Genomic DNA, 24,899 nt, shown 5'->3' on the forward strand with positions numbered 1-24,899 from the left:
TCGATCGCCGTCTTCTGCTTCTCTTCTCGGGCCCCGTCGGACTCCGACTCCCTTCTCCGACCCGCTTCTCTCCCCCGTGCCGCCCCCCCCCCCTCGCGAGAGCAGGGGCTCGCCGTCGGGCTCGTCCAGCGGATGGTGACTGAGGAGGTCCTCTCGCCGGAGCAGCTCTGCCTCGGCCGCCAGCGAGCCGCCGAGGGACGCGAGAGGGAGGAGGCCGCACCGCCCGCTCCCCCCTCCCCCGACCCGGCCCGGCCCTCCCTCTCCTCCTAGGCGCCGAGGACCTTCGCCTCGACAACCCGCGCGCGCCGGAGCTGATCGCCGACTTCCTCGAGCGCCTCCCCGGGTGAGAGCCCGGGGCACCGCGAGGCCCACACGCGTCCGCGTGCGAGGGCACATTGACCGGCCGGCACGCTTGGGGCTTGGCGAACGGCGAGGCCGACGGGGCCGCGCATGTCCATCAGGCATGTGCGATTGGGCTTGCCATGGTGCATACGCGCATTCGAGATTCGTCCCTGTCTTGAAAAAAATACTACGGGATATTTGGCCAGGGCCCAGGCCGGGCTACTGCGCCTTCTCGTGGAGCACTCCTGTACGGCTTACGCGTTACGGCTCACGGCTCACCTTCGCAGTTCGCACGACGCAGCAAAAAAATTAAATATTCTTAGCTTCGCCCTTGCCTCCGACGCTAGAGACAGTCACCACGGATACATACGTCCGTGGGAGTGCCCCCCTCCCCCACCTGCCCTGCTTACACAGGATAGCATGCCCCGAGAACGGCGGCATTTGGCGGGGGTAACCTGGGAAGGAGGTTTGGTTGTGCTTTCTTTTTTTGCTCTCGAGGGAATGTTCTCTCGACGCCACTGGCCTTCTGAGGTTTCGTACTGGTGACGTCCTTCTTGGCACTTCGGGCGTCGGTGTGTGTGGTGAATTCCCTCGGTTTTTAATGTGTTTTTTATTTATTATTTTTGGCTATATCATCGGACGTTGAGTGGGCACCATCTCCAGTCCATCATCTACGATGCCAACCCGAGCCGTCTGCCGCTCGAGGATCGAGTGGCCTCCGGATCGAATCGGCACCTTGACCCTTATAATTTTTTTCACATCTTGAGCGGGCCCAATTTTGCTCAGATGTACCTCCGAATTCGAACTCACGTCATCACGCTTAGCGCTTGGTGTGTGTCCGTTTTTCGTCACGGGTGTTCGCACGACGCAGCAGAGCCGCGACCTGTTCGAGCTCAGTCCCTTTCCCTCATGCTGCCGTGCGCCTCATACAACCGAGCCCCACCGTCGCCGACCCCCACCATGAAGCTTCAGGCCGGCCCGCGCTCCGCGATGCTCGCCTGCAGCCGCGCCACGTCGGCGCTGGCTGGGTTCGCCGCCGCCGCCCGCTCGGCCGCCGCAGCAGCCTCGCCGACGCGCCCCAGCGCCAGCAGCGCCTGCGCGCGGCGGTAGAGCGGCTTGGCGGCGCCGGGCGAGAGGAGCAGCGCCTCGTCCGCGTGCGAGAGCGCGTCCGCCGGCCGATCCGCCTTGAGCTCGCAGCCGGCCAAGTTGTTGCGCAGCGCGAGGGTCAGCGCGCGCGACGCGTCGCCTCCGCCTCCCCCGCCGCCCGCTGCCATGCCGAGCGCGCGCGCGTACGCGGCGCACGCCTCCTTGGTCCGCCCGGCGGAGAAGAGCGAGTTGCCCTCCTCCTTGAGCGACGCGGCGCCGGCGAGCGGGTCGGCGGGAGGCGCAGCGGAGGCGGCGGCAGAGGCGGCGGAGGGGGCAGCGTCGCGCGCTTGGTGGCGGAAGGAGATGAGCTCGACCTGGGCCTGCACGGGCCCGCCGCCGCCGCGCGAGGGCGCGAGGAGCGGCTCGAGAGCGGCTTGCTCTTGCGAGAGAGAGACGCGCGCGAGCTCGCCCCGCCGCATCGAGTGGAGGGCGAGGCGCAGCGCGTCGCCCACGACGCGGCCGTCGTCGATGCCGACGGAGAGGGCGCCGTCCCTCCCGACCGCGTCGCCGCCGAGCGCCGCCGCCGCCGCCGGCACCAGCGAGGCGTTGGCGAGCGACGGCGAGCCGAGCCTCACCTAGGAAGGTTCAGAGAAGGTTCAGAGAAGGTTCTGACCTTCCTAGGCGTGAGAGCCGAGCCTCACCGTCAGCGTCGCCCCGCGCGCGGGCGTCTCCCTCCCCTTGCCGGGCGAGAGGACGCGCTTGAGGACGGAGCGGCCGCCGTCGGAAGAGAGGTCCTCAACCTCGGCCACGGCGTGGAGGTGCAGCTCGAGCCCCAGCGGCCCCGGGCACCCTCCGCCCGCCGCGACGAAGAAGGCTGCCCGCTCGCCCGCCCGCATCGACCCAATCGCGAGAGGAGCCGCGTCGAGGCCGAGGACGCTGCCCGCCTGGTGCAGAGGGAGCTCGAGCCGCTCGTAGCGCTGCTCCTCGCCCACGCAGCCCGCCACGCCCGCCCGCCCGCCCTCTGGCGGCCGCACCACCGCGGTGAGCATCACGTCGTCTGCGCCGCTCGGCTGCGCCGCGCCGGCGGCCGGCGGCTCGACAACCTCCTTTGCGACGCCCGCCAGCATGATGGGCCAGCGTTTGCGGCCGGTGCCGACGAGCGGCGGCGGCGGCGGCGGCGGCGGCGGCGGCAGCGGGCACACTTCGCAGCCGTCGGAACGGGCCGGCAGCGTGCGCTGGCCCAACGCCGCCTCGAGCTGCCTCGCCGCGTCCTCGTGCGCCTCGCGGCACGCGGCGTGACTGCGCTCCGAGGCCGTGACGAGGCTGGCGGAGGAGGCCTCGAGCGCTCGCCAGTGCTCCACCTGCTGCTGTCTGCGCGCCAGCTCCTCGCGCAGCTCCTCGAGCTGCATGCGCACGCTCGCTCCCGCGGCAGCGCAGTCGTCAGCGGCGCCGGGCCGCTCGAGGTGCGTCGCCGCGAGCGCGGCAGCGGCGGCGAGCAGAGCCGCCACCAGCAGCGCCGCAGACGTGGCCTCCGTACGCATCCGTTTCTCGAAGAGAGCTGTGCTCGCCCAGCACGCAAGCACCGGCCAAAAAAGGAATTCTTTTTGCACCACCTTCCCCACGTGTGGGTGAGCCCTGGCCCAGCCCCCCTTGTTTGGTTTGTCTGTTTTCTTTATTTCTTTTACCCTACCCCACGGCATACATGCAGGCATAGCGCCTACCCCCTACCCCCCTACTCACAGGATGTTAGTCATTACAAGAAACAGGCTCGCGGCAGGTGCCTGCCAAGCGGCCGTGGGCTCTCAGGTAGGCTCTGGGGTGCTCTGGGGTGCTCTGGGGCCACTCGGGACCGCTCGGGACCGCTCGGGACCGCTCGGGACCGCTCGGGACCGCTCGGGACCGCTCGGGACCGCTCGGGACCGCTCGGGACCGCTCGGGACCGCTCGGCCTCGCTCGGCCTCGCTCGGGGGCGCGGCTGGGACATTTGCGGCCCGCCTCCGGCTGGCTGGGCTGCACGGCTGGGCGGCGCGGAGGTGCTGCAGTGTGAGAAGAAATTGTAAACAATTCATGAGATTAGCAGCAATAACAGCAAAGCACTATGGAAACTGCGCCGCAATGTGCGGCGGGCACCGGCCACGGGCCAAACACATCATACCTAGGTCCCTTCATACGCTCCTGGAGCCCAACCATGTGCGCCGCGATCTTCATGACCGCGGCAAGCAGGGTGAACGAGCCGCGCCACGTAGTGCACAGAGCCATACGGTTGTCCACTACCTGGCCAATGAGGTGCTCCACACGCCCACGGTAGTGCTGCACCGTCTTGTTGAACCGTTGTTTCTCGAGGGACAGGTTCCGGCCCTTCCATTCTGTGATGATCTGCCGCTGCCCGACGTAAGCCTTGCTTGTCCCCAAGACCATACTCCCATGGCTTGATCCGCGCCTGCAGGAAGCTGGCCCAAGCGCCGCGCCCCCGCCGGTCGAACTTTAGCATCTAGGCCGTTGGGACAGCTCGGGACGGCTCGGGACGGCTCGGGACGGCTCGGGTCCCTCGGGTCCCTCGGGACCGCTCGGGACCGCTCGGGACCGCTCGGGACCGCTCGGACACTTTCGAACATTGCTACACTCCGTTGTGACCGTGCATCCATGCATCCAGGAGTGCCAGAGACACTTAGCAAGGAGGCTTTGCAGCGTGTTTCTTGTAATGACCAACATCCACAGGTCTCCAGAAGATTGCTGACGGGTCGTACAAAGATAAGCGAGCTAGGGGTCTTCTTCCAATCTGCCAAACGGCAGGCGGCATTTCGGGCAACCTCGCAAGGGGGTACAGCGCGCCTCCTTGGCAGCCGCTCGACCCCGACTCCATGTGTGCCATTTGCCGAGCCATTTGCCGAAGAATTTCAGCCCTATTCCAAAAGCAAAAGCAATATCGGACGATGGGTTCGCATCCTCTCTTCACAGCTGCCTGGCTGAACAGCATACATGTACATGTGTACTCGAGTACCACCCACACGCTTGCGCGGTCCATCTTGGCCCACCCGGCGAACCTCAGAGGTTCGGCCTGTCCATTCAAGCTGTCCTGAGGTTCGGCCTGTTCATTCAAGCTGTCCATGAGCGACGCCGCGGTGCGCGCATACCTCGCCGAGCACGGAGCTCCGTCGGCGGCGTCCGCGGCGCAGCAGGCCGCGCTCGACGCCTGCACCGTCGACCAGGTTCCGATCCTGCAGCTGCTCTATCAGCCGTGCGGCGCCGGCATGCACGGCTTCGCGTGTGGTGTTCGGTGGGGCGTCGACGAGGAGTTCCTCCCGTCCCCTCGCCGCTGGCTCCGCCAGTGGGGCCGGCCGCACGCGGCGCTTTGCCAGCGCGGCTTCTTTGCTGCCCTTGCCGCCGTCCTCACGCGCGCCCACTGGGAGCAAGAGTGGGACGCGCAGCCCTTTCGCATCGCAGCGGTGCCGCCCCGCACAATGGGCAAGATGGTGCATCAGCTGGCGACGGCAAACTACTACCACTTCACCCTTGGCCCGAGGCAGCGGCCGGCGCTGCGCGGCTCGCCTGCGCCCGGCTCGCGCTTCCGGCCGCTTCCCCAGCCGGGCTTCCGGTGGAACGTGCTCGACTTTGGCGGGGGCGGGCGCGAGGAGATCGACTTTGAGCGGCTCAGCAGCATGCCCGGCAACGTCTTCTCCCGCCCGCTCGCCGCGGGCCGCCGCTGCGCCGCCGTCCGCGCCGCGTGGCACTGCCTCTGGCACCGCTTCCCGAGCCAGCCCCTCCCGCACGCGCCTGCGAGAGGGACGGCGGTGGCGCAGGCGGCGGAGGCGCTCTACAACGCCTCCCTCGCCGGCGAGCAGCCCGGAGGGATGATGCAGTACGTCGCCGCCACAAGTGTCTTTGGCGCCTTCACGCAGCCCACACAGGCGCCGCTTGCACGCCCTCGTCCACGGCACACGACAGACGGCACACGACGCACGTCCACGGCACACGCCTCACGACTCACGGTCCACGACTCACGGTCCACGACACACCTCCCTCGCCCTCGCCCGCCACCCGTCCGAGGACGACCTTGGCTCCAGGCCTCGGCCCCCACCCCGGCCCACGCCCCCCTCCTCGCCCTCCTCGCCCTCCTCGCCCTCCTCAGGCCGTGCGCGACTACCTCGCAGAGCACCTGCGGGCGGTCTGCCACGTCGGGGGGCCCTACTGCGGCGGCGGCGGCGGCGACGCGCCCGTCGCGGCGGTGCACGTGCGGCAGGGCGACTCGTGCGACCGCAAGGTGGACGAGCCAGGCCCGTGGAACGCGATGTGGCGGCCGGACCCGAAGCGGCCGGGCAAGCTCACGCGCGAAGGCGTCGGCCGGCGCTGCTACTCGTGGCGCGTGTACCGCCAGCAGCTGCAGACCCTCCGCGCAAAGTACGGCGTGCGGACGGTGCTGCTCGCCACCGACGACCACACCGGCGAGGTCGTGCGCGCGCTGCAGGGCGAACGCGACTTCAACTGGGTCCCCGTCTCGCCCCGCTTCGCCGACAGCAGCTCCGCTGCCGGTCGACGAGTGATCAGCCGGTCGACCCCGCTCTAGGTCTACCTCGACTACCCGCGGCAGCAGTTCCGCAAGCGCGCGTGGATGGAGTTCCGGTCCGACCTCGACGAGAACGCGCCCTTCTCGCTCGCGGCGGAGCTCGAGCTCCTCTCGACCGCAGACCTCTTCGTCGGCAGCATGGGCTCGCACACGTCCCGCTCCGTTTACATGCGGATGGTCTCCTCCTCGCGCACCTCCCAGCTACCGCCCTTCATCTCGGTCGACGGGTACGGACTCTGCTGCGACTTCACCGAGGAGTGTGGTGTGAACAGCGTCTCTTCACACCTCTAGCTGTGAACAGGTACGGACTCTGCTGCGACTTCACCGAGGAGTGCACGCGCGAGCAGGTTCGCGGCCGCGCCCGGCCGGTGCGCGAGTGCATCTACCGATTCGGCGCGGTGACGGGCGGGGAGCAGTGGATGTACCACCGGGGGTGAGGTCTCAGCGACCGGCGATGTGTGTGAAAATGGGTTGAGAGGCGGGCAGAGCGCCTGTCTCAGCGGCGGCCGGCGGGGTCCTTCGTCGTCAGCACACTCCTCTATACCTCTCTTCTACCGAGGAAGGAGAGAAGAAAAACACCGCGCCGCGACTCGACTGTCTCAATCGCCGCACGGCGCGCGGCGGCGACCGCCAGCTTCACATATGCAGTGCGCCGTGTGTCCTTCCAGCCCCGCAGCGATGGCTCTGAGCCTACCCTGCAGCCACGTGATGTGCGCCTCGTGTGCGGCGTCGGCGCTGGGCCGCACACGCCGCTGTCCTGTGTGTGACGCAACCGCCACGTCAGCAGCGCCTGCAGAGCCGTCAGCGAGCACAGTTGTCATCAAGCACAATGGCGCCGCCTTTACTCTCGGCGTCGTGGACGATGAGCCGCTCTATCCGCTGTGCGTCTCTGTGTGGCGCTACCCCGCTGGCCGCGTCAAGCTCATCTCGCGCGGCACGGTGCTAAAGCGGGAGGAGGCGCGTGCAGTCCCAGGCATGGTGCTGCAGTTGATGGCATCCAGCGGCGCGATCGAGCCAGTCGCGATCCCTAGACTGCGGGTGCGATCCGCGGAGTGGTGGGAGGCGGCCACCGGCTTCCTGCGAGCGACGTGGACGGCACTGCCCGCCCGCGGCCACTGGCTGTCGTGGATGTGGCGGTTGGTGAGTACCGTCACCCTCTTCTTTCGCTCCCTCATCGCACCGATGCCTCCGCCGGCACCTCGCGAAGGGCCGCGGTAGGGGAGATATTGCAGTCGCAGTGGCCGCCCTGCGCGTGAGCGTTTTCGCGCGGCTGCGAGAGCCTCTCAGCCGCGCGCGTACTTTTCTCGAATCACAGTCAGCCGCGCTCGCGCCCTAGTGGCGCGTTCGAGAGATTTTGCATTTTCCTTGGTATGCCTCGTTGAGCACCGCCGTGTACGAGGCGATAACACATGAGACATGTGTACGTTGGGCTTGGCGCGCTTCCTTGCGCCCCGTATCTAGGGGTTCACATCAAGAGCCGTACGCTCGTTTTACTTCGTGATTTTCTCGAGACGTCCCGACACGTGTGTGGGTGCCCCCCCCCAAACGCCCCAAATCCATAATGGTTTATTTCATGCCACCAATCTCGTCGCACTCGCCGACTCTGTCGACTCTCGCGCTCAAACTCTCCACAACCACTCTCGACAGTACCACCGGTATACACATAATGATTCACATACGTGATATGAGTCTTCACGCAGACAGCAACTAGCTCGAGAACCTCGGCTCGACCTCCACAATCTCAAAGTGAATGCCCGCGATGGTGTGTGCCTCGCGCCGCCCCGTCGGGCTCAGGAAGGTCAGTGGCGGGTAGCACCACTCGGCCTCGCCGGGGAAGCAGCTCAGGAAGCTCAGGTTTGCGCCGCGGTCGATAAAAGATCGCGCGACAATCTTAAAAAGCAGGGCGTGCATGGTGTCGCCCTGCGCATGCCCGAGCGCGTACTGCACTGCCACCAACAAAGAAGTGGTCCCGCTCATCGGGGCGAGCTCGGTGCCGCCCTTGGCGAAGAAGTCCACCTCGCTCTCAACATTGCGCAGACCGCGCCACACGTCGACCGACTCATTGGCGTCGCGGCGAGCGGCCGACACAGCGCGCAGCCGCCTCAGGCCGTCGGCGATGAAGGAGAGGGTCACAGGGAAGGGATAGGCTTGCTGTTGGCACCCCTTGGAGTCTCGCTTCTCCTGCTTGCGGAGCAGGCTGTTGATGCTGCGGAAGGCAACCGCGAGGTGTAAAGACGCAGCGCGGCGACGTGGTGCGGTCTCAACCCAGCTAGCAGCGCGTTGGGGTCGTCGCAGAAATCGGCCAACGCGAGGCCAATGGGACGCCCCTCGTCCATAAACCCGTTGGGCCACCTGCGGTGCGCGAGGTCGCCGGTCCGCCCGTGCAGCACGTAGTGGAGGCACAGCCGGTCATCCTCCGTCCCGTGCTGCAGAAACTCGCGCTCGATGCTAGCGACTCCCTCGCTCATCCCCGCCCACACCTCCTCCTCGGGCACATTACAGAAGGCTATGACACCGAGGGCAGCGTCGACCGGCCGCCCAGTCATGAGGCGGCGAACCTGGAACTTGTTGGAGGCGACAACATGCTGTACATGTGTGTCGTTCGCGACAACCTTGGCGCACATGGTAGCGAGGACCGAACTCAGCGGCACGAGCCCCTCCCGCCTCTCGCTCGGATTCGCAACGTGGATGCGCAATGCCAGCGGTGCAAAGGCACGGGCGCGACGCAGTGCAAACAGAGCGGCGTGCGATGAACCCGGCGATCGTGCAAACGAAGGACGAGTGTGCCGAGAATGATGACATCATTCTCAACGATGGTGATGAGATGCTTGGCATCAAGGCCATTTTCGGCCATTGCGCTGCAAATCGTGCAGATTTCGAGCGGCGGCGGCGGCGCTGGCGGCGGCGGTGACGGTGGTGGCGGCGACGGTGGCGGTGGTGTTGGCGCTGGAGGCGGGGGCGGCGTTGGCGGCGGCGACGGTGGCGGCGGCGGCGGCGACGGTGGTGGTGACGACGGTGGAGACTCAGGAAACCCTGCTGTCGGTGATGGTGATGGTGGTGGCGGCCATGGTGATGGTGGCGACGGCGATGCTGAGGGCGGTGGGGTGTACATCGGCGGGTCGCTACCGTCGTTGGGGTCCCCGTTGGGGTCCTGCCATGGCGGTGGGTACGGCGGCAGTGGCGGTTGCTCCAAGTCGCTGACGCTGAGGCAGTCGGAAGCCTTCAAAGCGTGATCGACCAGAACGCACACGCACGCCACAAGCGCGACGTCGAATATGAGCGTCGCCCAAAGAAAGCGGTAGGTCCTATCGCGCAGCACCCATCTGGAAGATGAAATACGGTCTCGGGACAGGGCCGAACCCGTGAGGACAACGAAGAGCAATGAAGCCGGGTTCAGATGACAGCAGGAGATAAATATGGCGATGGAGACGAGGGACGTGCTCGTCTCGCGCAGGACCCGGAGCCGTTCGACTGGGCACGCCGAATCATGGGGCGACGCCGTGGCGGTCTCTGCAGCAGTGTGCAATTCGTCATGGACCGCGGACAGCTCAACCTCAGCGTCCGCCGCCGCCATACCGCAGGCCGCAGCAGTTGCTGCTACGGGCGGCTGCGCTGCTGACGGGCTGCGGGCGGTGTGCGGCGCGTTGGCAATGTGCCCGGCGGTCCGTTCACGTTCACAGTTTGGGATAAGAAACGCTGAAACGCGACAGTGGGGGCGAATCACACAGAGGGACGGCGCCTCATCATAAGCAGAACGCCCCACATAACTCGCCGCTACGCGTGAGAGTCTCTTTCCGCGGGTGTGATAAGTGAATCTTCAACTCGTACCAACCAGTAAAGTAGTCGATCGCTGCAACCTCAGGGCTTCTCGGTACTCTATAAGGCACAAACCTACACAAACCTGCTGCGCCAACCGCAGCCATGACTATCCCAAAGAGGAGGACAGGTAAGCACGCCCACTACGTATCCAGTTCGGCGCCGAGCCCAGTTGATCATGGCTCGAGAGCCGGCGGCACGCGCCCGTCCAGGGGCTGAGCGGGCGGGGCGCTCTGAGCCCGCCGCCTTGGCGATCTTCGTCTTGCAGACCGGGTGGCGGCGGCAGGCGTCCGAGCTTCGAGCCTCCTCTGCGAGCTCGCCGAGCGTCGCGACGCTGCACTCGCCGCCACGCCGGGAGTCAAGGAGCAGCACCGGGTGGAGGCAGCAGCGACTCCGACGGCGAGCGCAGCGCCGCGCGGAGCGACGCGAGCGCCGGGCTCTCGAGGCGGCGAGCCGCCTCGGCGTTGCCGTTGGCGTGCACGACCAGCGGCTGCTGCTCGGGCGCGCCAGCCGCGGCGCGGTAGTGCACGCGCAGCGAGCCGTTCTGCAAGACGCGGAGGCGCGCCTCCGAGCGGTTCGTGAGCGCAAGACGTGCAGACAGGGTTGCCAGGTGAGAGCGAATGGCGCGGTTCACGCCTCGCACAACAGAGAGAGAGATGCGCTCTGCTTGGTGGGACATAAAAGAGAGCGAGTACTTGGGCGAGTAGGCCGTGCGGTCGACGCTGCCGCGCGCGACTTTGCGCGCGAGGCGGCGCAGAGCTTGAGTGTGCGTGGTTGAGACCACATTGCGATTCGTCCCTGTCTCACTCTCAGCGTCTCAGCGTGTCTCAATAGATCCATCACTCCGTCTCACTTCCGTCTCACTGCAGTCTCTTACTGCCTTCTCGTCCGTCTCAGCGCGGCAGGCTCCCGAGAGTGCCCGAGAGCGCCCGAGAGCGCCCGGGAGTGCCCGAGAGTGCCCGAGAGTGCCCAGATTGCCCGAGAGTACCCGTGCAACGTCGTGATGTGGTCGGGGCAGTGGGAGGCGCCCGAGAATACCCGATTGCCCGAGGTTGCGTGCTTGGGCTCCTGCCACTGCCCCGAGGCGACCACTGCACATCAGACCACATATCACGAGGAAACTATTGAGACACGATGGGACGCTGAGAGTGAGACAGGGACGAATTCACGTGAGACTGAGACGAATCCCCAAAATTTCCGTTCTTGCTCGCCTTCCCTGGGACCCCGAGTTGCGTGACTGTCTCTGTGCGATTTCGGGCCCGGGGCTGTGCGTTATGAACATGGTTACTCGAGTATGAAGACGCCGTTGCGAAGTGCAAAGGCCGCGCTGTCAAAGCTCAAATGGCGTCCACACGCTGCGAAATCAACCCTCAGGCAAACGTGCTCATCTACGACGACACGAGAAATGACAGCTTCACCGCGTGGGAGAGACAGTTCTGGGCGTGGTGGTCGTCGGAGGACGCCTCCGTGCGGCCACAGCTGGTCACTGCGCTCGAGCTGCGTGCCTGCCGCCTCGACGATTACGGCGCACTCCACACGTGGGTCCATCCCGCGACAGGCAGCGCGAGTCAGAGCCTCGACGATGCTACGCGGCGAAGCGTGTTGGGGCTAGCTGCGCGCGGCGCGCTGTTTGTCGGATCATTTGACAGCGCGGCGCTCCTCGGCCTCTTCGACGCGCCGCTGGAGCGTCCTTCCGACCTCGCGGGGCTTGCGGCGAACGGCAGCAGCACGGTGAGGCTGACACCTACTCGGGTGCCAAGCGAGGAGCGGCGCGCTGTCTACCTCGGTGGGGCCACGCTCGACGGCGAGGAGCAGGCAGGGGGGCAGGCGACCGCCCCTCCACCTCTGCCCCCGGGCGGGTCTGTGGCCGCCATCTTCTCCGGCCTGTCGAGGGCGCTGCCCGCCGTCGTGCGGGTGCGGCCTCCGGAAGGAGCCGCGCACCTGCTCTGCTCGTCGGTCCTCCTGACGGCGAGGCCGAGGGACGGCTCGGACTCCCTGCTGGGTCTCGTGGACGCAAGCAAGAACTACGAGCTCCGCCGCGCCCTGATCGCAGCGGAGCTCACGCACGGCGCGGCGGAGCGGCAGAAGGCGGCGGTGCTCACCTTTGTTACCGGCTCGCTCGGCCTCGTCGCGGCGGCGATCCTCCTCCTCCTCCTCACGCCCCTCCTCTGCCGCCTCTGCCGCCGCGGGCCGCCCTGCCCTCGCGCCGGCGATCCGCCACCGCGGCGTGGCAGCGGGAGCAAACTCGTCTGCAAAAGAGTCTCTCTCTTTCTTTTGCGGATAGGCGCAGCCAAGGGCGCACCGGCGCGCGGGGCATCTCCGGCGCTGGCGCGGCTGCGCCGCTGGGTCTCGTCCACTGCGGTCTCTGCGCGCTCCAACGCCACACTCCCAAAGAGTCCCGCTCCTCCATCATGAGCGCGCGGGCTGCGTTGGGTTTAGGCACCGACGCCTCTGATCATGAGCCCCGTGGAGCGGGTCGACTCGACCGCGGAGCTCACATCGTCCGCGTGACCTCATGGCTTTACCTCATGGCTTTACCTCATGGCTTTACCTCATGGCTCGAACCGCGCGCGCCGGCGCGCCGCTGCGGTCGGTTGGTCGTGGCCGAGATCCTCATCCTGGCCGAAGTCATTGTGCCGAAGTAGGAGCTAGAGTAGGAGTCAGACAGCGCAGCAGAGGAGAGACGCACGGCTCCCTCTCTCTTTCGGGGCACTGGCCTTTGCCCACTTTCTTCCTTGTGCTACTTATTTTTAACGAGTCAGAGACAGACGAGAGAGCCTGAGAGGGTGGTGTGGCGGCGGTCGGTTGTGTGTGGTCGGTCGTGCTCGGTCTACCCGCTCTCTCTCTCTCGTCAACTTCAAGTTCATTCATTCAGTGCGAAAAAGAAATCAAGCGAGCTTGGTCAGCTTGCTGTCTGTGGGCCCGAGAGCGATATGCCATGTGCGCCTTGCGTTTGTTTCATTACATCGAGGTTAGGTTAGGGGTATGGGTGGACGCGGGACAGAATGAAATGATCGAAGGCTCGCTCAAAAAGAAAATCATCGTGCGCAGGTTGGTCACTGGCCCCTACTTGCTGCCATGAGCGAGCAGCGCACATGTGTGCTGCCATGAGCGAGCAGGGGCTGTGCCCGGAGCGGGCCCCGGTGGCCAGGCGGCGCTCTGCTCGGCGCGCCTCGCGGGCCGCCCACGCGGCGCCTCATGTCACCCAGGCGTCGGTGGACGCTGCGGCTTCAGTCGCAGCTGACCGTATTGCGGGAAACCGCCGGTCCGAACCCACGCATGACGGTGCCGTTCGCAGCCGCTACGGCTCCCCTCCCGTCTGGGCCGAGGTTGCGTCGGGCTCCAGTGCTCGTGCCCACGCGCAGCGCATCGGGCGGGAGGCGATCGAAGGGGAGCGCGTGGGCGGCGGCGGCAGACGGCACGCCGTAAGGGAAGGGGAGCCGCAACGGCGCAGCGGCAGCGGGCAGACGGTGGCGTCAGCGTCTCAAGCAGAGGAGCTGCGGGTGACCGCGTCACTTGGCATGACGCCGCAGTACGCGGCCGAGCCCGGCGCGGCTGCACGCCAGCAGCGCTCGCTGCGACGCGCGGCGGTGGCGGCGGCGGCGGCGGCGGTCTCGCACCCACCCGGCCTGTCGCGTAGCCGGGACACGGCCGCCTCGGAGGGCTTCTGCAGTGATCGCGCGGCGGGGGTCTCCTCTGCTGGCAGCGAAGGCGTCGCCACGGCACCCTGCGCTGGCGCGGGCGAGGAGCTTGCTGCTGCGCCCGACTATGCGACGCACCGGATGGCGGCAATCGCGTCGGCGCTGGCGCAGGGGGGCGGTGGGTCGGCGGCGCTGCAGCAGGAGCTGCAGCACGCGCTCGCGTGGCAGGCGACGCGCGGCCAGTACCCTCCCCCGCCGGCCATCTTCGGCCATGCCTCCGGGGTAGCTGTACCTGGAGGGCTGGCTGTGCCTGGAGGGCTAGCTGTGCCTGGAGGGCTAGCTGTGCCTGGAGGGCTAGCTGTGCCTGGAGGGCTGGTGTCTCCAGTGCCTCCGGGGGGCGCGCCGCTCGGCGTGCCGGGGGTGGGCGGGGAGGTCTACGCCCTGGGGGAGGGGCACCTCCGCCCGCTCGGCCCCCGCGCCCTCGCCCCCGCCGGCCTGCCTCCCACCGCAGACAGCAGCCTCCTTGCCTCCTTCCCGGCGCCGCTGCTCGTGCCGCAGCTCGCGCAGGCGCAGCTCACGCAGGCGCAGCTCGCCTACCCCGACGGCGGCGTGGCCGGAGGCCTGCTCTACGCTGGCAGCGGTGCGTCGCTCGGTGCGCCGCCATCGCTTTGCCCCCCCCCACCACCACCACCAAAACACACACACACACACACACACACACACACACACACACACACACACACACACACACACACACACTGCACCCCCCCTTTCCCCTCCACCACGCCAGGAGTGCCTCCCCCGACGGTGAGTCAGCTCGCGAGCCCAGTCGTGTACGGCTTCGCGCCGCCCGCGCCGGTCGTGTACGGAGTCTTGGCGATGCAGCCCGCAGCGGCACTCTTCCTCGCGCCCGACGTCGCCGGCCACTCCCTCTCCGCCATGCAGCGCCCTCCCGCGCACGGCCTCGCCGGTGCGCCGTACCCCGAACCGTACCCCGGGCTGGCCGAGCACTCGCCGCTGCCGCAGATGGTGCCAGTGCACGCGAGCCACGCCGGCCTCGCCCCCGCCGCCGGCCTCGCCCCCGCCTCCGTGCCGCACGCTATCCGCTCCGCCTCTCCGCTCTCCGCCTCTCCGCTCTCCGCCTGTCCGCTCTCCGCCTCGCCGCTCTCCGCCTCTCCGCTCTCCGCCTTCCACTACCCGCCTCGCCACGCGGCGGCGTCCCCGCCGCTGCCGCCGCTGCCGCCGCTGCAGAACGCCAACCGCGCCCGCGCCGTCGGCGATCGCGCCGGCCGCATCTTCTCGACGCAAAAGACCGCCTACTACATGGAGCCGGGCGACCCCAACCCCGTCCTCATCCTGCCGCCGGAGCGCGACGCGCTCGAGCCGCCCGCCGCCGCCGCCGCCGCGCCCTCGCCGATGGGCGGCGACGCGGCGGCGGCGCTCGGCGCGTCCTTCGGCGTCTCGCTCGCGGTCGTCTCGATGATCAAGCAGCCCGCCAACTTCGAGACGTGGCTCAGGCCGAGACACTGCCTGGACACTTCTCACACACCTCCTGCACACCGCCTCGACACCTCCTGCACGCTGAGGCGTGGCTCCGGCGCCCCACGCCTTGCGCCCGCTCCGCCGCAGCTTCCACCGCGACTCGCTAACCCTAACCCTAACCCTAACCGCAGCTTCCACCGCGACTCGCTAACCCTAACCCTAACCCTAACCGCAGGTACCACCGCGACTCGCTGGGCGTGACCCGCTTCTACTTGCGCGTCGAGGACACGCCGTCGCTGGAGGCGCTGCTCTCGTCGCCGCGCTGGGCGGGCTTGGTCGAGGCCGAGTTCCACTCGCGCGGGGAGCGAGACTACTTCGAGCAGATGGACCGCCAGTCGGGCCACATCGCCTCGGTCATCCCGCGCGCGCGCGCAGCGGGCCTCACGCACCTCCTGCACATCGACGACGACGAGCTCGTCTACTGCGCCGCCGGGCTGCCGCCGCTCTTCCGCCTGCTGTCGGCGGCGGGCGTCGAGCGGCCGAACGTGCACATGCAAAACGTCGAGGCGCTGCTGCCCGCGCCGGACTGCGACAACCCCTTCGCCGCCGTCCGCTCCTTCCGCCACTTCCCGACGCAGTATTGCTCGTACACCAACGGAAAGTCGTTTGGCGTGCTCGCCGCCGCAGGCCTGCGCTCGCACGGTCCGCACCACTTCCGCTCCGCCGCGACGTGCGGCGGCGGCGGCGCTGGCTCGCTCGACCTGCCTGCGGGCGTGGCGGTGGTGCTGCACTACGAGAGCGCGACGTATGCAAAGTGGCGCACAAAGTACCTCGAGCTCGCGCGGCGGCACGGCGATGCGCCCGAGGTGCTCTCGCGTGTGCCCTTCGCCTTTTACCGCCAGTCGCTCTCGAGCGCGCGCAAGCTGCTGCACGCCGAGGCCGAGGTGCGGCTGCGCACGCCGGCAGCGGCCGAGCGGATGCGCGCCGCCGAGGAGGGCGCGGTGCGGCTGTGGTCAAAGTGGAAGGTCGAGCCGGAGGGGCTGCCGCCGCCGCCGCCGCCCGGCGAGACGCCTCTCGTCCTCCCGCAGGGCATCACGAGGCTCTCGCCCGGCGGCGTGACGGCCTCGCCGGGCCGAGCGGCGCCCGATGGGTAGCCCTGGAGACGCGCCTTGCTTCCGCCCCGCTGCGCCAGCCGGAGTGGCGAGGCAGGGCGGTGCGCGGGGGAGGGAGGGGGAGAGAGAGAGAAGCAAGCGAGAGAGCGCGCAAGAGAAGGAGCAGAGCAGAGGAGAGCAGAGGAGAGGAGAGGAGAGGAGAGGAGAGGAGCAGAGCAGAGCAGCAGAGCAGAGGAGAGCAGAGGAGTAGAGCAGAGGGGAGCAGAGGAGTAGAGCTCGAGGAGTAGAGCGGACGGGACACTGTTGAGGCGATCGTTGCGGCCCCCGCCGTAGGTTGTGCCCGCATGGTTGTGCCGCACCAGCTCGCCCTAGAGTGTAGAGAATCGTAGGAATGTGCTGTGTGTGTGCTGTTTAGACTAAGCTTATAACACTCTATATCAGGGGACAGGTCACTTCGCGGCCTCAGCGCGACCGCTCTGACGATTTTTTGTGCAGAACGTGTGCGGTCTCTCTGCGGAGTGGAGAGGAGAGCCCGGCGGGCCCCGAAGCTACTTCATCCGCGAGTACGATCCCTGCCTGACCATGTCACCGAGACTGCCGAGGAGGGAGATTAGGCCGACGGCCATATTCACGGCACCCACGCACACGCCGAACGTGCCGGCGAAAGCAAAGTTGCAAAAGCACGCCAGACCAATGTGGGCGACGGCGGGCGGCGGTGAAGCTGAGGCCCAGATGCCAAGGAAGAGAGGCCCCCAGATGTCCAGGCAGGCGCTCGGCTCGAGCGGAAAGGCTGAAAGGAAAGCTGGATTGCACGAGCTGGACAGATCACCACAATCCAGCTTGGGCATTTCGAGCTGGTTGACCGTAGGCCATGCATGGATGAGCCCGACAGCGATCGTGCCGACAGCGCCGACGGCAGAGAGCGATCGCGTGGCGTCGCTCATCGTCGTGTGTCCACGGCGGTTTCTGGTAGCGCTCTGAGAGCTGGCTCTGGGAGCTGCTCGCCGCCGCAGACTCTTAGTTGTCGAGCACTCCACACAAACAGGGAAGTCGGCGGCAAGTGTATTTTATTTTTGCTTCGGCATGCCGGGGTAGGTAGGGTAGGTCTGGGCCCTCCCGCCGGGTTTTCCCCTCTCTTCACGCTGGAATTTTCACAGCAGAAAAAGAAAATTTCGGCGAAAATCACGACGTCAACCCTCCCCAAATGGGTGATCTGATGCTTGTAGGGCTTGAGAGTGGCCTGCCATGTCACAGGAAGGACTGTGGTTGCAGGAGAGTACCACCATCCATCACTTTAGTTGGTGTAGTACCCCACCTTCACCCGTCGGTGATTTCTTTTTTAGTTTCCCATAAGTAGGGTAGGTAGGTAGGTAGCTAGGTAGGGGCAGGGCAGGGGCCGGCCCGGTTTTTGCAGAATTTCAGCATGAGGTCCGGCCAAGCAAAAATAAAATACACCTGGTCGAGGATATAATAATCCGTGGACCGTGGTCACACGTGTGAAGAGAAGGGCTCTCTCGGCTACGGGGCCGGCCCCAGCTTCGGCTGAGGGCTGACAAGCTGCCGAGCCCAAATCACTGTGAGAGTCGTGATTTCTTGTTGGTTTTCTAAAATCTCTCTCACGTGTGTGTGTGTGTGTGCCATCCCTCCCTTGGGTTGTCTGTTTTCTTTCTTTTCTTTCTACAACACGCGGCTGCTTTTACTTCACCCTCACCCATTTTTCATACTCACGCGCCGCGATGCATACAGAGTGTTGAAAAAAAACAGACCCAAGGGAGGGATGGGAGGACGGCACGCCGCCACCACACAGGGATTTTAAGGAGAGGAGTGTGGTGCTAGAGGACAGAGGGGCGCGAGAAATTCTTTTGGCTATCGCGACAGCCAGGCCACAGCCCGCTCTTCACGAGGCTGCTGGGCGCGAGGTGAGGCCGCTCGAGCATGCGCCGCCTCCAGCCCGCTCTGTGGGCCCTCCTCGTCGCGGCGACCGGCTGGGTGATGGGCTCCGTGGAGCTGACGCAGGCGCTCATGACGACGGCGGGCGGGCGCTTTGAGACGGCGAGCGGGCTGCGCTCGAGCGCGTTTCTGGTCTCGTTTGGGCTGTCCAAGGCCGCGAGTAACCTGGTGGTCGGCTGGCTGGCGGACCGCGCTGGCCGCCGCACAGCCATGGCCGTCGGCTGGCTCGCCGGCGCAGCTGTCGCCCCGATGATCCACTTTGCACAGGCGTGGGAGGTGGTCGTGGCGTCGGACGTCCTGCTCGGCATCCAGCAGTCCTTCTGCTGGTCGGCTGGCATCTTCGCCATGCTCGACCTGCTCGGGCCGAGCAGGCGCGGGCTCGCCATTGGCCTGCTCGAGACGCTCGGCTACATCGCCATCGCAGCCTCGCGCTCGGCCATCGCCGCCGCCGGAGGGTCGTGCGGCGAGGACCTCGCGCTCGGGCTCGCCGGCGGCGTGTGCGTCGCCGGCGCGCTCGTCTCCGCCGCCTGCCTGCGCGAGACAAATCGGCCGCCGCCACCCGCCGCGCCCGCAAGCCCTGCGCACGACTCCGTCCACCTGGCGGCAGACGGCTCGGCCGGCGGCGCGAGGGGCGGATGCTGCTCGGCGAGCGCGGCGGCGCTTGCGGCGTGCTGCGTGGCGGGCTGCACGCTCAACTTCGGCACTGCCTTCGCGTGGGGCGCCATGACTCGCTGGCTCACCAGCCGAGAGTGCGGCGGCGGGACCTGCGCCGCCGCCGCCGTGTGCACTGGCGGCGGCGGCGGCGGCGGCGGCGGAGGGCTTGCGGCGAGCGTGCTCGTGGGCTACTCAGTGATCAAGGGCGCGGGGCAGCTTCCTGCGGGCGCCGCCGCGGACCGGAGGCTTCCTTGCGGCGCGGGTGCGCGCGGCCCCTCCTCCCTTCGCCAGCCGAGGGATGGCGCTGCCCTGTGAGCTGCGTGTGCGGGCGAGCTGGTAGGCGCGTGGAGCTATGTGGTGGTCGGGCTCGGCCTCTGCTCGGCCTCGCTCGCCTGCTTCTCGCTCCTCGTCGCCCTGGACGAGCCGCCTGCCCCCCTCCCTCCCGCCAACGAGACCGCGCCCTCGGGCGAGGAGGGGGTAGCGGAGAGGCCTCCCCCCGAGCCGTCCTGCGGGGACCCTTGCCGGAAGCTCCTCTCTAGGCGAGGAGGGGCGGGCGGAGAGGCCGCCGCTGAGCGGCGCCGCCGTCGGTGCGGCGGCGGGCCTCACCTCGCTGCTCGGCCTGGGCACCGCCCTAGCGTACGCCAACTTGCAGGCGTGCGCCGCGCCGCTCGTGCCGCCCCACCGCTCCTCCTCCGCCATCGGCGCCGTGCGGTGCGTGCGAGACTTGGGCTACGCCGTCGGAGGCGTCGCCCTCGGCGCGGTGAGCGATTTGTCGGGCCGGCCTTGGGCGGCGCCAGCCCTCGGGGCGGTGGCGGCGGCAGTGGCCGCCGCCCTGTTTGAGGGCGCGCGTGGGCGTGCGATCGCCGCCGAGAAGGCGGCGGGCGGGTTTGGGGCCACGGGATTGCGTGCCGGTGGGTCCCGCCGAGAGGCGCGAGGGCGTTGCGCGAGCGGCAGCGGCGGAGGAGACGTGAGCTTGCGAGCGGTCGGCGAGAGTACCGAGCACACAGTGAGCGTGAGGGCGGCTTTGTGAATTTGCCTTCCGGAGCGCCAAGTCGCTTCTCCGTGCACGGCTCCCAAGCGGGCTGTCGGAGGCAGAGGGAGGCGATGGAGGTGGAGGCGAGAGTGATACAAGAACCCAGTTCAATGGCTGGCAATCGTACTAGCGACAACCACACTCCCGCCGTCCCGACTCTCCTCGAGCTATGCTGCCGCACTGTGGACAGCCTGACCATCATCAACCTGGACAACGCGCTGGACGTCCTGCACTTTGGACGGTCACATTCCATTCCGGCGCTCATCCAGCGTGGCGAGGCCTTCATAGTGAACTCCTTTTCCGGCCTCACCACCAAGCACAGCAGCGACACCCTAGCGGCCGTCATCGGCGAGCCCAGCTACTCGCGGCTCCGGCGAGAGGCAGAGGAGCTCGCAGAGCAGACGGCAAAGTTGCGCCAGCTGGGCGTGGTGGTTGAGCCGCCGCCGCCGCCGCCGCCACCGCTGCCGCAGCAGCAGCCGTTGCAGCGAGCCTCGTCTGCTCCGCCGGTGCCGCCTCCCGCGGTGCCGCCTCGCGCGGCGGTGAGCGCTGCGGAGCGCGCGAGACGGCGCTTCAGCCGCGCGGCGTCCGCGTCGACCGAGAAGTGCGAGACGTGCCAGAAGTCTGTCTACCCCGCCGAGAGGCTCGCGCCCGTCGAGGGCCGCGTCTGGCACAAGCAGTGCTTCCGGTGGCGGATACAGAGGCCGCGCTGGCATGCCCCGGACATGAACTCTGACGTCTCCGAGACGCGTCCCGCAGGTGCGACCAGTGCGGCTGCAAGCTCACCGTCTCCGCGTTCGTGCTCTCCTCGGACGACGGGGCGCCGCTCTGCAGGCCGCACGCCGCGCAGCGCCGCGCCGCCGCCGGCGGGTCGTACGGCGGCGGGGGCGGCGGGGGCGCGAGCAAGCCCGTGCCGATGAGCCGCGCTGCCCTGGCGGTGCACGAGGCCGCCTGCCAGATGATCGACGAGCACCGGCGCGCGTGGGGAGGGAGCCATTGCGTCCGCTGCGCGAAGCCAGTCTACGCGATGGAGCGGCAGCTCGCGAGGACGCACCGCGGCGACAACCTCATCTTTCACAAGGCCTGCTTTCGGTGCGAGGACTGCGGCACGCTGCTGCGGCCAGACAGCTGGGAGGTGCACGGGGACGCGGCGGCGCTCGAGGCTGGACGCGGCGCCCTGTTGTGCCGAGTCCACTTCGCGGCGCGCGTGCAGGCCGAGGGAGGGAACTCTTCATAGAGGAACGATCTCGGTGGCGCTCTGACAGCGCCAACAGCATCTAGAGCCCTGTCCCCTGGGTGGGAAAGCATCGGCGCGCGGCTCTCTTGTCGGTGCGCGCTTTTGTGCGGCATGGGCGGGGGGAAGCATTTTGAATTTTTGGAGATTGGAGAAATTTCGTCTCACTGCACGTGTGCACCGCGCCCCGGCCCCCGCCGGCACCCCGCTGTGCGCGGCTGATCCCGCCCTGGCGCCTGGGTGAGGGGGTGCGCTCTCACGCTCACCGCACGCACGGCCCCACGGGCACGCGACAGCTCTGAGACTGAGTCTGACACGTCACAGGGTCAGACGTTCCTGAGAGGTGAGAGAGAGGTAGCCGTGAAAAAAAGCTCTAGAGGGGGAGAGGAAAAAGAGGTAAGGTCGCTGTCGTCGGAGAGGAGCAGGTCGTCTTCACACGTGTACGTGTCTCACCCCGCCAAGCATGATCATGTGCGCGTAGTCGCGCCGGTCGCGGTCACACTCACAGCGTCACACCAGACACGCCTCAGCGAGTGTGCACCGCGTGACGCCACGCGGCCGGAGACCCGCGCGCCCCGCGTCTGCGACCCCGCCCGGTGTGAGGGCTGCGAGCGCCTCGTCGCAGCGATGGCTCGCAGCGAGCGCCACGGAGATCTGGTTGGCTCGCCAGCGCGCAGCGAGGCGCACCGCCCCGTCCGAGGCGCCCGCGCGCGCCGCCGCGCCGGCCGCCGCCCGACTGGCCCGGAGGGTGCGCAGACTCGAGGTGGCGAGCTCGAGCGCTGCAGCCCACACGAGCGCCTCGTTGCGAGCGCTCACGGGCTCGCCCCTCGCGACCCGCGCCCGCCCGCCCGCGCGCCGCTCGCCGAGATTCATGTTCGCCAGCCGGAGATGCGCGCGCAGCCCTTCCGACGGCCCGTCCCGCGTGAGGTGGTGCCCACCCTCGCACAGGCGGAGCTCGCGAAGCCACGCCGCGTCCTCGCCGCTCGGCGCCCGAACCGCGCGCGCGCCGAGCCGCACGCTGTCGAACGGGTTGGCGTCGCGCGCCTCCACCTCGTACTCGTCCTCGCCCTCGCCCTCCTCGCTCCCCTCGCTCCCCTCGCCCTCCTCCTCCTCCTCCTCCTCCTCCTCCTCCTCCTCCTCCTCCTCCTCCGCTCGCCACACCATCCCATAGTGGAGCAGCAGAGTCGCGTCGTCCAGCCCGCCGTACATCACCGTCAGCTCCTCGCCCGCCGGCACGTCGCGCAGCGCCGTGAAGGTGAATGCGGAGGCGGACTTTTCGTACCGGCCGAGCACGTTCGGGTAGGTGGCGTGGTGGTTCATGAGGTCGCCGACCGGGAAGAGGGCGGGCGCCTCGTCGCCGGGCTCGTCGCTCGCGTCGCCGCTCCGGCTCATCACACAGGCGGCCGCCCAACTAAAGTCGCTCCAACTCGGCGAGGCGGCGCCCGCGACGCGGCACAGCGCCGCGTGCCGCCGCCGCAGGTCTGCCCGCTGGGCGGCCGCTCGCTCCGCCAGCACAGGGCCGCAGAGCGACAGCACGTGCCGCTGCGCCCACATCAACGGCAGGCTCTCCTCAAACGCGCGGCGCGGAGGCAGTGTGCGCAGGTATGGCGCCCATCGCGATGCCGACCCGCCGGCCGCCTCCTCGAGCAGCGCGAGAATGAGGCGGTCCGTCTTCGCGAGCGCTCCGGCGGAGTGGGAGCGTGGCGCAGCGGTGAGGAGCAGCGCGTGAGGCACGACGAGGAGCACGTCGCCTCCCGCCACCGGCCGGGCCGCGTAGAGGCCGCGACCGCTCCGCCGGCTCTCGCCGAGACGGACGCTGCGCGAGCAGGCGCCGCCGTGCGCCAAGAGCCAGTCGTCCAGTCCCTCCATCTCGGACTCGTGCCGACCAGCTGGTGACGACTCTCCCCCCATTTTGACCAAGGCGCCTTCTGAAACCCGAAAAAAATAAAAGCGTGCCGATTTTGTTGTTGTGGTGGCGCACCTCTAGCGAGGCCCGCATAGTATGTGGGAGACTCCTGCCGCCGCCCTTGCCACCCCTGTGTCAGTGTGCCTGTGGTTGCGAGAGACTGCCAGTGAGAAGCTGGAGGCAGGTCGCTAGACTGAGATGAGACCGCCAGTAGAGTTGGGAGTCCACCGTGCACCGCGCTGCGAGCCTGTCGTGTCCCTTGTCAGGAGCAGCAGGAGAGCCCCACCTGTGCCCCTGATCGTCCTTCCAAAATCCTGCTCGTGCAGGTGTGGACCCTGTCCCCCTCCCCCATCCCTCGTTTGGGTTTGAATCTGTTGTTTCTTTCTTTCTTTTTGTGTGGTGGCGGCGTGCCGTCCTCCCATCCCTCCCTTGGGTTGTCTGTTTTCGTATTTTTCTTTATTTTCAGGGATCGAGTCTTTTTCTTTCTTTATTTTCATGCCAGTATGCCAAAAAGTCCTCTCTGAGACAGGCATCCCCGCCAAATGCTCAGCAAATGCTCATCCTCGCCGCCATCTCGAGCGGCATGGCCGCTCCCTTGGCCTTGCCCGCCACATGCGGCCGCGGATGGCGCTCGACGAGCCGGTGCCTCGCCCCCCTCACGCCCCCCGGGCCTTTGGCAAGCCGCTCGTGCGGGACCCCATCCGCCACAGTCGTCTCGGCTGGATCTGCCGACGAGGGCGAAGCGAGGCAACTAACGCTACTCACACGAGGGGCGGCACCGCCGCCGCGGCCTTGCCCTTGGTGGCCTCGCTGGCCGCCTCTCCCTTGCGCGAGCCGCGGGAAACGGCCACAGCCAGGCCCGCGACGAGGACGAGCACGCCGGCCGCCGCGGCGAGCATGGCGTGGGTGCCAGAGGGGGTTGAGATGGCGCCGGCGGCGAGCTCGAGGTAGTGGTAACGGCCTCCCCCGCCGTGGTTACCACCACCGCCGCCGTAGCCGTAGTGGTGATATCCGCCGCCGCCGCCGCCGCCGCCGCCGCCGCCGTAGCCGCCGCCTTGGTGCCCGTGGTCGTGCCATCCGCCGCCGCCGCCGCCACCGCCGCCGTAGCCGTAGCCGTAGTGATGGTATCCACCGCCGCCGTATCCACCGCCGCCGCCGCCACCGCCGCCGCCGCCGCCGCCGCCGCCGAGCCGGTAGACGGACCAGCCGTCTCGGTCCTCGAGGGTGAGGTCGCCGTGGATCTGCGGGAGCGGCGAGGGTTAGAACTCTTCTCCCTGTGTCTTGCATCTCTACTCACGCGGTCTAGCTGTCGCGCCATGTCGCCGAGCATCCCTTCCTCAGGGCAGCAAGCGCACACGGTCCCGTCCAGAGCCCCTTGGCCGAACTCGAACTTCTCACGGACCGAGAATACGGAGCCGCAGTCGCCGGCACGGCGGTGCACCTCCACCAGCTCGGCGCAGGCGGCCATTGTCGTCGAGCCGAACGATTTAGTGTCAATCGACTTGGGGATGATTGTCGTTCCGGGGCAGCCCCCAAGCACCTATCATGCGGCGACGTCGTGTGTGTGCCAGCTGTCAGCCTGTCGACACACGAGCGACGTGTGCCAGCTGTCAGCCGGTCGAGCGACACGTGCCAGCACAGCGTCTAATAGGGTATATGCCAGCGGACCTCGATCCACTTGCCTCTCCCAAGCAGCTCTGCTCGCTGTGCGGTCATCCCGTGCGTGACTGCGAGAAGGACAAGGACCAACAGCCTCATGAGCGATGAGCAACGAGGCGAGCACCACAACCCCTGGAAGGACCAACACGCTCACCTTGGGCGTGCGACTGTTTCATCAACAAAGCATTTTTTTTGCCGTTTGCGATTACAGCGACATCTCCTTCGTGCCGGCAGATTGCTAGAGGTGGAGCAAGCTGCTCTAGCCTCGCATGTTACTCCTGTCGTCTGTTGTGTGATGTTGTGCCCTTGTTTGTTTCTCTTTCTTGGCACCTTGGATGGAGTGCTGGGGGGGGCGACAGGAAGAATGTGGCCCTGAGTTATGTGTACGCCAACTCAGGGTGTGTGGCAGCCAGCTGGCTGTGT

General features: G+C 67.6%; 10 protein-coding genes across 10 annotated transcripts; 6 read left to right on the forward strand and 4 right to left on the reverse strand.

Annotated features, from left to right (window-relative positions):
* Nucleotides 1-1,691: 1,691 nt before the first annotated feature.
* Nucleotides 1,692-2,969, reverse strand: EMIHUDRAFT_458750 (hypothetical protein; the record flags this gene model as incomplete). Its single annotated transcript, XM_005771652.1, has 3 exons — nucleotides 1,692-2,063; nucleotides 2,130-2,447; nucleotides 2,631-2,969. Coding segments are annotated over 3 exons (1,029 nt in total), but the record flags the coding sequence as incomplete, so codon positions are not given.
* Nucleotides 2,970-5,316: 2,347 nt separating this feature from the next.
* Nucleotides 5,317-6,525, forward strand: EMIHUDRAFT_458751 (hypothetical protein; the record flags this gene model as incomplete). Its single annotated transcript, XM_005771653.1, has 4 exons — nucleotides 5,317-5,336; nucleotides 5,558-5,914; nucleotides 5,993-6,219; nucleotides 6,294-6,525. Coding segments are annotated over 4 exons (705 nt in total), but the record flags the coding sequence as incomplete, so codon positions are not given.
* Nucleotides 6,526-6,586: 61 nt separating this feature from the next.
* EMIHUDRAFT_444915 (hypothetical protein) lies at nucleotides 6,587-9,827 on the forward strand. Its single transcript, XM_005771654.1, has 2 exons — nucleotides 6,587-7,359; nucleotides 9,394-9,827. The coding sequence occupies exon 1, from the start codon at nucleotides 6,635-6,637 to the stop codon at nucleotides 7,208-7,210; it is 576 nt and encodes a 191-aa protein (XP_005771711.1). The 5' UTR covers nucleotides 6,587-6,634; the 3' UTR covers nucleotides 7,211-7,359; nucleotides 9,394-9,827.
* Nucleotides 9,828-11,149: 1,322 nt separating this feature from the next.
* On the forward strand, nucleotides 11,150-12,319 carry EMIHUDRAFT_243011 (hypothetical protein; the record flags this gene model as incomplete). The annotated part of the gene is made up of 2 exons (XM_005771655.1): nucleotides 11,150-12,169; nucleotides 12,248-12,319. 2 exons carry the CDS (start codon nucleotides 11,150-11,152, stop codon nucleotides 12,317-12,319), a joined length of 1,092 nt encoding a protein of 363 aa, XP_005771712.1.
* Nucleotides 12,320-12,818: 499 nt separating this feature from the next.
* On the forward strand, nucleotides 12,819-16,085 carry EMIHUDRAFT_243012 (hypothetical protein; the record flags this gene model as incomplete). Its single annotated transcript, XM_005771656.1, has 8 exons — nucleotides 12,819-12,851; nucleotides 12,928-12,951; nucleotides 13,018-13,311; nucleotides 13,471-13,731; nucleotides 14,008-14,101; nucleotides 14,240-14,484; nucleotides 15,216-15,956; nucleotides 16,020-16,085. The coding sequence occupies 8 exons, from the start codon at nucleotides 12,819-12,821 to the stop codon at nucleotides 16,083-16,085; spliced, it is 1,758 nt and encodes a 585-aa protein (XP_005771713.1).
* Nucleotides 16,086-16,461: 376 nt separating this feature from the next.
* EMIHUDRAFT_369526 (hypothetical protein) lies at nucleotides 16,462-17,035 on the reverse strand. Its single transcript, XM_005771657.1, has one exon. The coding sequence runs from the start codon at nucleotides 16,985-16,987 to the stop codon at nucleotides 16,592-16,594; it is 396 nt and encodes a 131-aa protein (XP_005771714.1). The 5' UTR covers nucleotides 16,988-17,035; the 3' UTR covers nucleotides 16,462-16,591.
* Nucleotides 17,036-17,978: 943 nt separating this feature from the next.
* Nucleotides 17,979-19,618, forward strand: EMIHUDRAFT_243014 (hypothetical protein; the record flags this gene model as incomplete). Its single annotated transcript, XM_005771658.1, has 4 exons — nucleotides 17,979-18,773; nucleotides 18,852-18,909; nucleotides 19,187-19,532; nucleotides 19,576-19,618. The coding sequence occupies 4 exons, from the start codon at nucleotides 17,979-17,981 to the stop codon at nucleotides 19,616-19,618; spliced, it is 1,242 nt and encodes a 413-aa protein (XP_005771715.1).
* Nucleotides 19,619-19,790: 172 nt separating this feature from the next.
* Nucleotides 19,791-20,914, forward strand: EMIHUDRAFT_243015 (hypothetical protein; the record flags this gene model as incomplete). Its single annotated transcript, XM_005771659.1, has 4 exons — nucleotides 19,791-20,108; nucleotides 20,283-20,365; nucleotides 20,437-20,476; nucleotides 20,624-20,914. 4 exons carry the CDS (start codon nucleotides 19,791-19,793, stop codon nucleotides 20,912-20,914), a joined length of 732 nt encoding a protein of 243 aa, XP_005771716.1.
* Nucleotides 20,915-21,320: 406 nt separating this feature from the next.
* EMIHUDRAFT_369528 (hypothetical protein) lies at nucleotides 21,321-21,832 on the reverse strand. Its single transcript, XM_005771660.1, has one exon. It carries the CDS (start codon nucleotides 21,782-21,784, stop codon nucleotides 21,422-21,424), a length of 363 nt encoding a protein of 120 aa, XP_005771717.1. The 5' UTR covers nucleotides 21,785-21,832; the 3' UTR covers nucleotides 21,321-21,421.
* Nucleotides 21,833-23,302: 1,470 nt separating this feature from the next.
* Nucleotides 23,303-24,630, reverse strand: EMIHUDRAFT_444916 (hypothetical protein). Its single transcript, XM_005771661.1, has 3 exons — nucleotides 24,486-24,630; nucleotides 24,115-24,357; nucleotides 23,303-24,058 (listed from the first exon to the last, which is right to left on the reverse strand). The coding sequence occupies exons 1-3, from the start codon at nucleotides 24,573-24,575 to the stop codon at nucleotides 23,579-23,581; spliced, it is 813 nt and encodes a 270-aa protein (XP_005771718.1). The 5' UTR covers nucleotides 24,576-24,630; the 3' UTR covers nucleotides 23,303-23,578.
* Between the last annotated feature and the right edge of the window lie 269 nt (nucleotides 24,631-24,899).

The sequence above is a fragment of the Emiliania huxleyi genome (assembly GCF_000372725.1).
Source record: "Emiliania huxleyi CCMP1516 unplaced genomic scaffold EMIHUscaffold_375, whole genome shotgun sequence".
In the NCBI taxonomy this organism is placed as follows: Eukaryota; Haptophyta; order Isochrysidales; family Noelaerhabdaceae; genus Emiliania; species Emiliania huxleyi.

Excerpts from the sequence above, each read along its gene's own strand:
- EMIHUDRAFT_444915 (XM_005771654.1), top strand. The coding sequence starts at position 6,635 with ATGCAGTGCGCCGTGTGTCCTTCCAGCCCCGCAGCGATGGCTCTGAGC.
- EMIHUDRAFT_369526 (XM_005771657.1), bottom strand. The coding sequence starts at position 16,987 with ATGAGCGACGCCACGCGATCGCTCTCTGCCGTCGGCGCTGTCGGCACG.
- EMIHUDRAFT_369528 (XM_005771660.1), bottom strand. The coding sequence starts at position 21,784 with ATGAATCTCGGCGAGCGGCGCGCGGGCGGGCGGGCGCGGGTCGCGAGG.
- EMIHUDRAFT_444916 (XM_005771661.1), bottom strand. The coding sequence starts at position 24,575 with ATGAGGCTGTTGGTCCTTGTCCTTCTCGCAGTCACGCACGGGATGACC. Across the intron at positions 24,358-24,485 it reads GGAGAGGCAAGTGGATCGAG|GTGCTTGGGGGCTGCCCCGG; the intron begins GTCCGCTGGCAT and ends GCCGCATGATAG. Across the intron at positions 24,059-24,114 it reads TGGCGCGACAGCTAGACCGC|ATCCACGGCGACCTCACCCT; the intron begins GTGAGTAGAGAT and ends CCGCTCCCGCAG.